This window comes from Piliocolobus tephrosceles, chromosome 6 (genome assembly GCF_002776525.5).
Source record: "Piliocolobus tephrosceles isolate RC106 chromosome 6, ASM277652v3, whole genome shotgun sequence".
In the NCBI taxonomy this organism is placed as follows: domain Eukaryota; kingdom Metazoa; phylum Chordata; class Mammalia; order Primates; family Cercopithecidae; genus Piliocolobus; species Piliocolobus tephrosceles.
The window spans coordinates 44,429,860-44,443,570 of NC_045439.1; the positions used below are offsets into that span (position 1 = coordinate 44,429,860).

At 35.5% G+C, this 13,711-nt stretch overlaps 1 protein-coding gene across 2 annotated transcripts in view; it reads left to right on the top strand.

The window, feature by feature from the left end:
* The window catches only part of KCNH5 (potassium voltage-gated channel subfamily H member 5), a 952,486-nt gene that overhangs the window by 842,844 nt on the left and 95,931 nt on the right, over positions 1-13,711 (top strand). For both annotated transcript variants that reach the window (XM_031935711.1, XM_031935710.1), the window contains exon 9: positions 720-972. In XM_031935711.1, the coding sequence (XP_031791571.1) occupies positions 720-972 (253 nt within the window). The remainder of the gene's footprint in view (positions 1-719; positions 973-13,711) is intronic.

The window sequence follows — 13,711 nt, forward strand, 5'->3', positions numbered from 1 at the left end:
ACCTCCAATGTGGAATTTTGATTTAGTGATAATAAAATTCTGAAGCATCTACTAGATTAAAATGAATGTTCATACCCTATTTTACTTGATTCTTTGATGAAATGATATTAACTTTTTTCTGAGACTCTTCCTGACCACCTCAAAATTGTTTTGTTTTTGTTTTGAGGCAAGGTCTTGCTCTGTCGCTTAGGGCTGGAGTGCAGTGGCATGATCTTGGCTCACTGCAATCTCTGTCTCCTGGGATAAGGTGATTCTCTCACTTCAGCCTCCCAAGTAGCTGGAACTACAGGCGTGCACCACCACGGCCAGCTGATTTTTTTTGTCTTTTTGTAGAGACAGGGTTCCCCATGTTGCCCAGGCTGGTCTCAAACTACTGAGCTCAAGTGATCCAACCTCCTTGGCCTCCCAAAGTGCTGGGATTACAGGAGTGAGCCACCTTGCCTGACCAAGGTGTTCTTTCTGAGGGGAGATCCATACTCTTCTCAAAGCATTTACTACATGATTCTGCATTGTCATGGTCCATATGCTCATCAGTCCATCTCAGTGGATTATTACCTCCTTGAGAGCAGAGCTGTGTCTTGTTCCCTTTGCCTTCCCAGTACCTAGCAGGGTGTGTAGCAGACATAGTCATAGTCAATAAATATTTATTGGATGATTTTTTTTTCTGAAGTGGCCCTTTTCTCTTTCCTTTTCACTTATTCATCTCTCACCTTCTTTAGGTCCTCTCCATCTGTCCCAAGGACATGAGAGCTGATATCTGTGTTCATCTAAACCGGAAGGTTTTTAATGAACATCCTGCTTTTCGATTGGCCAGCGATGGGTGTCTGCGCGCCTTGGCAGTAGAGTTCCAAACCATTCACTGTGCTCCTGGGGACCTCATTTACCATGCTGGAGAAAGTGTGGATGCCCTCTGCTTTGTGGTGTCGGGATCCTTGGAAGTCATCCAGGATGATGAGGTGGTGGCTATTTTAGGTACTGTGAACTTTCCTAATGTAGTAGCAAATGCGTAGTAACAGTTTTAGATGTTTTACTTCTCTCATTTTTAAAGAGAAGTTTCCTTTGTTTGGGAACTTTGGAAATTGGGTCACTAATGAGATGTGAATCTTAATGAAAACTAATAATGCTATTTCAGCAGAGAACATTACTATCAGTCACAGCCTAATGGGCTGAGTTTGATTAAACTTTCTTTGGCAACAGCAGGACAGTACCTTTTAGACTAAAGCTGGTCACAGCCTAACGTGCCTTGTAGCTCCGTGCTAGTAAGTGTGAAAATGGCTTGTGGAATGATTGACATGGTAGTGACATAGGGTGTTAGTCTCAGAAGGGCAATAGAACCTGTCTAGTTCAACCCTTTTCTTTAGATAGGAGCCAAGGGAGGCCCAGAGAAGCTTAGTGACTTTCCCGGTTAGTAAATGAATGGAGGCTTGAATACAGATCATTTTACCCCAAAACTTTCCTCATCACAGTTAACCTAAGTAGTGAGCTGAAAGTCTGGAGGAGGTTAATGAGTCTGACCTTTTATAGCAGTGATCACAGTATAGGTAAATTAAATTTAGGTTTATAAAGCTGGTTCTGTCCATCTGTATTAATAGGCCATAAAAATTGTTTGGCTAATCATAAATTCATTTTAAAACTTAGAGCATTTTAGAACTTAGAATTCAGTAGATAGTTGTACTAACCACAACCACAACAATAAAAGGGCAGTAACAGTATATATAAGTGATAAAATAAAAAAAAAGTTGCATGTTTTGGGACAGTGTAGGGTATACAGCTTGGCAAAAAAAAAAAAAAAAAAAAAATTGCCAAATAACCTTTTAGATCATTTTCTGCTCAAATATCTGCAGCTGGTTCCTGAAATGCACAGATATAAAAGGAAGTAATAATGAGGTCAGAGGAGAATCACCTCTTGTTTTTTTTTTTTTTTTTTAATCAGGTAAAATAAGTTAGAATTGCAGGATGTCGACTTCATTTTGATCACATTTTTCATGGCTTGTGTCTCATGAAAAATGAGCTCAATTTTTAAACTATTGGATTTTCAGCTACCGAGGTCAACATACCATAGCTTGAATGCCACTTATTCTCAAAAGTAAAAGATTAACTGATAGACTTTAGAAACTACAAAAGCAAAATCCACCACAATATAATGAGAAACTGACTTCAAAAACACCATTACTTGAAAAATATAGAATTGAAAATGGAAAAGAAATGACCCTTCATAGGAAAAGAGGTTCTGTAAAAATTGTAAGTTCTAGAAAATGGCTCAGGGTTGCAAGTGACTGAATACCAAGGTTTGTAAGGTTTTCCTTAACTGCATATAAATAATATTAGAATTACAGTTAGATTTCTTCTAGGAACCATCTTTATTTTTTTCAAGAAGAAAATACAACAGTTTAGAGTCAACATTCTGGGTATGTTTAATGCTCATTAGTGCTTGTTCTGCTTCGTTTACTGGAGTATAAAGGAGATAAATATAACCCTTCATAAAAAGTTGTACATTTCACCAGAACAATCCTTTGTGATAAAATGAAGCATATTTACACTACAGCCATTCTTGTTTGCTTAAAGAACAGGATAAAATACAAGGCCAAAGCAAATGTATTTTATTTTCCTGAATGTCCACGTCAATGGTGGTTAGGAAAAAAACATAAAATGTATTGCATGAAAATGAGTACCCTCATGATAAATTACCTCAGCTGTAGAATCATTGTCATTTGCTTTGTCCCGTTTTCTTTATTACAACTTCACTTGGGTAACTCCTTTTCTAAAAGAAGGTTGCAGAAAGCCCTGAGTACAGTGCCTCTGGCCTGGGTCTGCTAAAATGAGACAGTTTGCTCAGTGAGACCGACAAAATGCTTTTTCCTTTCATTTTAAAATAAAATGGTAACTTGTTTTGCCCAATGACACAGTAAAAATGAACACAGGACCCCCGGGTATTGGACCCATCTCATCATATATCTGTCACATTTTATTATTTTGAGTGTGTGCTTTTTGTTTTCTCTCCTCAAAAATCTTGGAATTCAGAGACTTTTCACATCTTGTGCTTAATGAGTCAAATTATACAGACAACTCTCTGGCTACCTTTCTTATTTCTATAGGCTCTGAAAAAGAATAGTTCTTTCAAAAATCCATCAGATTAGGATTTTTGTTTGTTTGGTTAACATACAAAATGCTTTAATAATGTTTTAAGAAAGGAGGAGGAAAATAGTAACTTACCAGCACTACTTTTTCCCGATTCTCCTCTTCTTCCTCTTCTTCTTCTCCTCCTCCTCCTCTTTCTTCTCATTTTTGATAGTTTAATTTTGAAATAATTGCATGCTTAATGAAAAGTTGCAAAACTTATCAGGGTGTGAAGGCATTATGTGTATATAAAATATTAAATATATGGTATTAAATATATATAATCCCTTCACACCCTGATATATATATGTGTATATATATAAGTTGTGTGTGTATATATATACACACATATATATATTATATATATATACACATTATATATATACACACACACACACATATATATATAACAAGATATATATGTATATCTTTAAGTTCTGCTATATTAAGTTGATTTGGTCTTTATAACTTAATATATTTTTTAAATCTTATTGATTTGTCCTGGTACTGAGAGTGGCGAGTTAACGTATCTTATTATCTAACATATCTGATTATTATTCATGCATTTTATCTATGTCTCCTTGCATCTCTTGTAGTTTATGCTATATAACATTTGCTGCTATGTTATTTGGTGTACAGATTATTTATGATTGTTATGTCGTAATTGTCAACTGTGGCCTTTGGCATTGAAATATGCCAAAAGCCATCATGTTTAATACTCTTTGCCTTTAATCTTGCAAGGGTCAGAGAGGAACAAAATCCCTACATCCCTCACATCTGAGGACACCTCACAAAAATGGGAACTTGCCTAAATTAGTCCAATAGGAGAAATAAGAAGGCCTTGCTGTCTCTTCCACTGATTCATTTGCCAGTTAAAAGATAGAGAAGGAAGGTTATTTTAAAATTAATTAGAATCTCTGAATCCAAAAACAGGTGCAGTTTCATCTTTTTGGATTCTTGCCACTAAACAGTCTCTTGATAGGCACATAATTCTTTAGTGTGTCAAAAGTGCTAAGGAGTTTAATGAATAAGTTCTGAAGCATAACTAATTAATGGAAAGATAAAAAATTTAGTCAACAAATAACCTCCTTTAACACTGGAGGATGGCTTCAAGATGTTTTTCTTAATAGGGCATATGAATATAATTGCAGTTCATGTCTTTTTTCAATTTGAAGTTCTTTCAGTTCCTACACCTCCACCTTTTTCTTTTGACCTTCCCACTTTTTATAAAACACAAAGAATTCCAAATTAAGTTCATGATGCATACATAATATTTTATATTCTTTAATGTCATATTCCTTTTTAGTTCCTACCCTATAATTACTTAATGTGAACAGATTTGTCGGTATGGCTGAAATAGCCAGGTTACTTCTCAATGTCTTGACAAGTATATTGTGCCTTTCTGAGGTTATAAAAATGACATTTCCCTGCTAACAATAGACCCTGCTCCTAAGACATTTGTTTTGTTGTATTTTCATTCTGTCTTTTTTCATCTGTGTTCATTGATTGTTAGAATCATAGAGTTAGAGTTATTAAACTAAGACAATCTCTATTTAAGTGTTTTAATTGTAACTTCAAATTCTTAAGAGAGCTATGCTTGTTTATGGATGGTTTGGATAGAGGGATTGAAAATTGTTATGGAGTTAGGGAAAAGCATAAATGAGGATAGGAATAACATAATTAAATCAACTTAATAAGAAAGAGAGTCTTTAGCACTTGAATTAAGATTTTATTTTAAGTAGAATCAGTTATTCAAGATCCACTGTAGGCCAGGCATGGTGGCTCTTGCCTGTAATCCTAGCACTTTGGGAGGCCAGGGTGGGTGAATCACCTGAGGTCAGGAGTTGGAGACCAGTCTGGCCAACATGGTGAAACCCCTTCTCTACAAAAAATACAAAAATTAGCTGGGTTTGGTGGTGCATACCTGTAATCCCAGGTATTTGGGAGGCTGAGGCATGAGAATTGCTTGAACCCAGGAGGCTGAGGTTGCTGTGAGCTGAGATCACACCACTGTACTCCAGCCTGGGCAACAGAGTGAGACTCTGTCTCAAAAAAAAAAAAAAAAATTATAAATGTGTGCATTATCAAAGAAAATTTATAAATTGCGCTGCTCAAAATTAGAAATCTCCTTATTTTTATTATAAAAATAAAAAATATGAGATGTAAATGAATAATATTTTATTATTTTGAGAATCTGTGAGAATGTGATTTTTATGCTGTAGTTAAATTTCTTCCTGTGCACTTGCTGTTAGAAGTCAAGTGCTTCACAGTTTAAATCCTTAAAAGGGTTTTTCCCAAGTTCCAGAAAATTATTTTCTTTTGCACCCACACTTCTGAGTTTTTAGATGCTGAACTGTGAAACATGTAGATTTGTTCTATGTATTATGATGATGAAAATACTTAATTCAGATATTTTTATAAAGGAAATAATCAGTTGTTTGCTTGCTTTTAAAAACATGCATACTTGTCTTGATTTAAACATTTTAAGCAGTGATTATAACATTGTTTATCTATGGTTCAAAATATACCCTTTTAGAGTTCCTCAGCCTGCAGGTTTTGGGATGAAATATGAGTTTTAACAATCTTGGTAGCTTAGATTCAACTTCAAACCCTTTCTCCATCACCCTTCAAAACTAATTTATTCTATCCCCTTGGTATCTTTTAATCCTATTCTTAATATCCCTTACCACAGTCAATGCTCTTAAAATTTTGGTCCCGAGTGTGAAAGGAAAATATCTCGGGCCCCCAAGATCACTAAGGAAAATTCATGCTGGAAACTGCTTCGGGCAAACCTGCCTCCCATTCTATTCAAAGTTACTAAGATGGATGCATATCTGATTTGCCTCCTTTGGAAAGGCTAATCATAAACTCAAAAGAATGCAACCATTTGTGTATCACCCATCTGTGACCTGAAAGCTCCCTCTCTGCTTCCAGTCTTCCTGCCTTTGCTTCAAGTTGTCCCACCTTTCCAGACCGAACCAATGTACTTCTTTACGTATATTGATCGATGTCTCATATCTCCCTAAAATGTATAAAAACAAGCTGTGCCCTGACCATGTTGGGCACGTGTCGTCAGGACCTCCTGAGGATGTGTCATGGGTGCATCCTCAACCTTGGCAAAATAAACTTTCTAAATTAACCGAGACCTGTCTCAGATTTTCTGGGTTCACATGGGCCAGGACTACCATCTTAGTCATTAGACTTACCTGCTCATGAATCTATCATAGAATCATAGGGTTAGAGTTATTAAACTAAGACAATCTCTATCTAAGTCTTTTAATTGTAACTTCAAATTCTCAAGAGAGTTATGTTTGTTTATGGATGGTTTGGATGTAGGGGTTGAAAATTGTTATGGGGTTGGGAAAAAGAGCATAAATGAGGACAGGAATAACATAATTAAATCAATTGAATAAGAAAGAGAGTCTTTCACACTTGAATTAAGATTCTATTTTAAGTACAATCAGTTATTTAAAATCCACTGTAGGCTGGGCATGGTGGCTCTTGCCTGTAATCCTAGCACTTTGGGAGGCCAAGGTGGGCAAATCACTTGAGGTCAGGAGTTAATAAATCTGTCATCAGCTTCAACCTCCTTTTCTGTTATACTGCCACCACAATAATCTTCCTAAGATGCAATTGTGTCCGTCTCCTCATTAGTATTTCCAGTATCTTGAGGATAAAATGTAACTACGAGTATGGCCTACAGGGCCATTTGGGTCTGGTTTTTGCTCTCGGTTCCAGCCGGATTTGTGTCATTGTCTATCTCTACCCTATTCTCACCATACTGAATTGCAGGAAGTTTCCTGAGTTTAACAAAGTTCCCTCTTCCTGTCAGGCTTTTGCATATTCTGCTTCTTTAGAATACTTTTTCTCTCGTTTTTAGTGATTTGTCTCTTGCTTCCTTGTTCTATTTTATTTTTCTCTTATTGCCCTAGACTGGGTTAGATGCCTCTATTCTGTGCTTCCACTTGGATGCCTATACAGGGTTCTTAGTACCCACTATTTTTATCCTTCCCCTGTTAATCCTCCCACTGCACAGTGACCACTTGAAATTTCTTGTTCCTTTTTGTCTCTCTGTCATCTATGATAGGATCTCTTCAATAGGTTCTCAGTAAAGGCTTATGAGTGAGACAGATTAGCTAGTACAGCTGTTACTTGGTATCCACTAAGGATTGGTTTTAGGACACCCTCACAGAGACCCTACTCTGAGGATACTCAAGTCCCTTATGTAGAATGGTATAGTATTTGCATACAACCTATGCACATCATCCTGTATATTCAAAATCATCTCTAGATTGCTTGTAATTCCCAACACAATGTAAATGCTGTGTACATAGTAGTTTTATTGGTTAGGGAATAATGATAAGAAAAAAATGTCTGTACACATTTAGTACAGATGCAGCCATCCATTTTTTCCCCGAAATATTTTATGTTTGTGCTTCATTGAATCCATTGATGAGAAACCCAAGGGTATGGAGGGCCAGCTGTACTATACTTTGCCAACAAACTGTTTTCATAATTGTTTCAGTTCTGGGTACCCAGAAAAATACGTTGTGTTCTGTTGACTCACTTGCCAATTTCCTCTATGCCCTCTGTTCCTCCTTTGTCTAGAGGTTTATAGTAAAATGCCTTTCTCAAAAGCCTGTAGCTTTAGTTTAGATCTGTTATAGGCAGAAGAAACATTTTCCTGCTGTTAACTAGGCAATTTGAACAAAGAGAATTCAGGGGGGAACTGTGTTAAGTGTCTCAGACTACACATGGCTCTCTGATAAGTTGCTCCTTTCTTGTTCTCCATCAAGGATCCTCAGTACCAAGAAAGAATCTAACTTATACCTGGTAGTTGACCATAATAAGAAAACTTTAAATTACATTCATTGAAGGAAATTTAGCTTTAATTCCTAAAGTGGAGTTGCTTTTGTCATCAGCTAGAATGAATGATTCAATAAATCTGAATTAATTTCATTAATACATAAACATTTAAGAATTAAAAGAGGCCGGGCACGGTGGCTCAAGCCTGTAATCCCAGCACTGTGGGAGGCCGAGACGGGCGGATCACGAGGTCAGGAGATCGAGACCATCCTGGCTAACACAGTGAAACCCCCGTCTCTACTAAAAAAATACAAAAAACTAGCCGGGCGTAGTGGCGGGCGCCTGTAGTCCCAGCTACTCGGGAGGCTGAGGCAGGAGAATGGCATAAACCCGGGAGGCAGAGCTTGCAGTGAGCTGAGATCTGGCCACTGCACTCCAGCCTGGGCGACAAAGCGAGACTCCGTCTCAAAAGAAAAAAAAAAAAAAAAGAATTAAAAGAGACTTAAAGAAAGAAAAAGAAAGAAAAACCTTATCTTTCATTAGTAAATGAGCCCCCACCCACTTAAGTAAAATGTAAAGCCAACAGATACATTTTGATTTTAATATTCCTTATCAAACTTTTAAAGTATATTTTTGAAAAATACACTTGGGCCTCTTTGAAAATCTGATTAAAACACCAATAATTATTAATGGAGTGCTCATTATTTTGTATACATTTTTTGTTTGTTTGTTTGAGACGGAGTCTCGCTCTGTCACCCAGGCTAGAGTGCAGTGGCCGGATCTCAGCTCACTGCAAGCTCTGCCTCCCGGGTTTACGCCATTCTCCTGCCTCAGCCTCCCGAGTAGCTGGGACTACAGGCTCCCGTCACCTCACCCGGCTAGTTTTTTTGTATTTTTTAGTAGAGACGGGGTTTCACCGTGTTCGCCGGGATGGTCTCGATCTTCTGACCTTGTGATCCACCCGTCTTGGCCTCCCAAAGTGCTGGGATTACAGGGTTGAGCCACGGTGCCCGGCCTTGTATACATTATTATATCAAGTCATTTAATAGCCCTGTGAAGAAAGTAATTATTGTAGTCATGTTACAGATGAAGAAACTGAAACTCTGTAATATCACGTGGTTCACTCTGGGTCACAGCTAGTAAGTAATTGGTGGGCACAGGATTTTAATCCAGACCTGTCTGAAATTGTGTGCATGCTCTTAACCATCAAATTACAAAAAAAAAAAAAAAAAAAAAAAAATGATGCTCTGGTTAACAGGACTTTTGAAATACAATTTTGAAATTATGGTACAACTATTTGGTTTAATCTTAATGGAAAATAGAGTACCTATATTACCTTTACCAGTTTATTTGTGTTTATTTTTGAAAAAAGATTTCTCTAACACCACTGCCAAGAATTAGGCACCATAACAGTACACATTACAAAAACCCTTCACTAAATATTACCTAAGGTACTTAGTTAAGTATGAATTGGCTAAATAGCTACTAAGTATCTACAAATACTGTCCTTCTCCAAGTCACTGGTTTACCACGAGGGAGGTGTTTAGGACTAAGGAGAGTTGAGCCCAGGGTGTGAATGCCATGAGTTCTTAGAACACAAGATAGGGATGTTACATTCGACTCTCCTCTTTCATCTGGGTTATGGAAGAGTTCAGGGTCTACTGAGATGGTAAATGTTACAGTGGAAATGAAGCTTGCTTTCTTTGTGAGGTGTTCCCTAATTTCTTTAAATTAAAAACAGTATTTTTCTTCTGCGCTTTGCACATCCCAATCTGTATACACTTACTTCATTTTCTTCTATTTTGTACTTTTTTTGGTCTGTCTCTCTTACAAAATTAAAGACTTCTTGAAAGCCAGATTTCTATTTCCTGAATCTGCCTATTCCCTCACGGCGTAAAGCAAATGTTTCAACTTTTGAACAAAAAGTCCAAAAAACTTAAAAAAAATGTTTTAAGTGGTAGCATTTTATTTTATAAATAAATAATACAGCATAAGGTAAAGGAAAAACGAAAGACAAGTAACAATAATACAAGAACGAAAGAAAGAAAACCTGTGCTTTTAATCTCACTCCTTTATCCCTGTGATTGCTTTTTGTTTCCCTATACGCTTCTGTGATCACTGCCCTTACTCATATACATTTCTATCACATCAACACAGCTTTATTGAGGTATAATTGATACACAAATATCTACACATATTGAATGCACACAATGTAATACCATTACTGTAATTGAGGTGATAGACACATCCTAAAACTCCCATAGCTTTCTTCTGTCATTTTTTTCATTGTAAGAACACTTAATATGAGATCTACCCTCTTAACAAATTTTGAAGTTCACAGTACTGTGTTGTTAAGTATAGGCTCTATGTGTACAGCAGACATCTAAAACTTAATTCATCTAGCATAACTGAAACTGTATAACCATTGAACAAAAACTATCCCTTCCCCCATCTTCCAAGCCATGACAGCCAGTATTATATTCTCTGCTTCTATAAATGTGACTATTATAGACACTTCATATGAGTGGGATCATGAAGTGTTTGTACTTCTGCAACTGGCTTATTTTGTTTGGCCTAGTGCTCTCCAGGTTCTCCTATATTTTTGCAAATGACAGAATTTTCTTCTTTTCAAAGGCTGAATAATATTCCATTGTATGCATATGCCACGTTTTCTTTATCCATTCATCTGCTGATAAATACTGGGGTTGTTTCCAAGTCTACCTATTTTGAATAAAGCTACAATAAGCATGAGAGTACAGCTATCTCTTTGAGATTTTGATTTCAATACTTTTGGATACATACACAGAAGTCAGATTATTGCATCATAGGTTAGAGTTAGGGTTGAGTCAGGATGTCACATTCATTAATTGAATGAGGAAGAAAAGACAGCCATTATTTCCCACACTTCACAGTTGCAAAAGTTGTACGACTTAGTTATAATATGAACAATATCATAGGCTTCAACTCTAAATGTTTTCTTAGAAAAAGAAGACAGGAGAGTTTCAAGATGTAATTGATTTCCAAATTAGTCTTTTGCATGGATTTCTTTTTTATAATATGCCATTCCTTTTCTTGATTTAAGCACATATTTGGATTTTTGTATGCAGTCAATTTGTTCTTAACACTAATAGTGCCAAACTCAGGATAATCAGCATGTTTATTAACATTTCTTCTACCTCCTTAAAGGTAGTTTCTTACTGATGTCAGGATACTTTCTCTTTACTTCTGCTTAATAAGAGTTATTTGGCTCATTCTTTGTGTGTGTAAAAAAATCTACAAGCTAAATCAGTTATTTTTTTTAATAGATAAGAATTATTATTTGCTTCTCTGAAAATGTCTTCAAGCTTGTATCTATGATGATTTTAACATAATGACTTTGGACATCAATCATTGAAGAGTGACAGACATCTTTTCTAAATGTTTTAAAAGATTTTATTCTAATAAACCTATATAATTTCTTAGTTTCAATACTCATTGTTTTGTTCTTTCTCTTCTTCCTTTTTAAAATATTACTTTATGACCCTTGCAGTTTGTACATAGTTGAATCCATTTGGAATAATATAATTAAAAACATATAGTCTTATTCATCTATAAATGAATACTTTTGGACCCATGTAATTATAATGAAGTTTATGAGCCGATTGCAATGATAACTTATATGAAGGACTGACTAATAAATAAAAGTGAATACAGTTCAAGTCCAATATTTCTTTATTAATTTCCTATCTGGTTGATCTATTCATTGTTGAAAGTGGGTTATTGAAGTCCCCTGCTATTATTGCATCTCTATGCATTTTTTCCCACAAGTCCATTAATATTTGCTTTGTATATTTTGATACTCCAATGTTGGGTACATATATATTAACAGTTGTTATATACTTGATAAATTGATGCCTTTATCATTAAATAATGAGCTTATTTGTCTCTTGTGACAGTTTTTGACTTGAAATCTATTTTATCTGATGTAAATATAGCCACCCCTGCTCTCTTTTGGTGACTGTTTGCATGGAATATCTTCCTTTCTTTAACTTTCAGCCCATGTGTGTTCTTAAAGCTAAAATGGGTCTTATAGGTAGAATATAGTGGGATCTTGTTTTTTTAACATCCATTCAGCCACCCTGTCTTTTGATTGGATAATTTAATCCACTTACGTTTAAGGGTATTGATAGGTAAAGACTTATTCTTGCCCTTTTATTCATTGTTTCCTGGTTGTTTTGTAGGTCCTTTTTTTTTCTTCTTTTCTTGTGACTGACTTACTGTAAGTTACTTATTGTATCTATGGTTATTTTTGACCATTTTAACTTTTAACCTTCATACTAGAGATCTGGAAGATTTATATACTAATACTATAGTAATGGAATATTCTGCTTTTTACTTTGTATTGACTTCTACCAGTGAGTTTTATACTTTCATATATTTTCATTTTGATAGTTATTATCCTTTCATTTCCAGTTGAAGAACTCCATTAAGCATTTCGTATATGATGGTCTAGTGGTGATGACATCATGATCAATGGGGAACACTGAAGACTTTACCAGTAAGATCCAGCACAAGGCAGGGATGCCTGCTCTTACCACTTCTATTCAATATAGCACTGGAAGTACTAGCAAAGGCAGTCAGACAAGAAAAATAAATAAAAGGCATTTAAAACAGAAAGAAAGAGGTAAAATTATCTGTTTGTAGATGACACGATTCTAGATGTAGAAAAAGCCAAAGTTTCTACAAAAACCTTGTTAGAACTAATAAACAAATGTAGTAAAGTGGCAGGTTGCAAAATCAACTACAAAAATTGGCAACATTTCTATATGCAAATAATGACCTAGCTGAAAAAGAAATCAAGAAAAAATCTCACAATTGTTACAAAAATACATACGAATGAATTTAACCAAAAAGGTAAAATATCTGTACACAGAAAACTATAAAGCATAGATGAAAGAAATCAGATGGCTCTGGGTATACCACCAATAAGTTAGCCCTGCTCCACAAGGAACAGTGAAAGAAAAAAAAAAGAAAGAAAGAATTGAAGAAGACACAAATACATGGAAATATATCCTATATTCATGGGTTATAAGAATTAATATTGTTAAAATGTACATACTACCCAAAGCAATATACATGGTCAAAGCAATTGCTATCTAAATTCCAATGACATTTTTAAAGAAATAGAGAAAACAATCCTCAAATTCATGTGAAGCTGTAGAAAAAACCCAAATAGACAAAAATCTGTATGGAGAAAGAACAAACTTGGAGGCATCACACTTCCTGATTTAAAATTATATTACAAATGTCTAGTAATTATAACAGTGTGGTACTGGCATAAAAAAGAAACATGGAGCAGTAGAACAGAACAGAGAGCCCAGAAAGAAATCCAAACATATATAGTCAACTAATTTTCAGCAAGGGTGCCAAGAGGCCACAATGGGAAATTAGTAGTCTTTTCAATATATAGTGCTGGGAAAACTGGATTTCCACATGCAAAAGGATAAAATTAGTACCCTATTTTCCACCCACAGAAAAAATCAACTCAAAATGGATAAAACACCTAACTGTGAGACCTGAAACTATAAAACACGTTGATGAGAACATACAGGAAAAACACCTTGACACTGGCCTTGGCAATGACTTTTTGGATATAACACCAGAAGCTTGGGCTACAAAAGCAAAAATAAATAAGTAGGATTACATCACACTAAAACGTTTCTGTACAACAAGGGAAACAATCAATAAAATGAAAAGGCAGCCTATAGACTGTGAAATATATTTGCAAACCACATATATGTAAGAACTC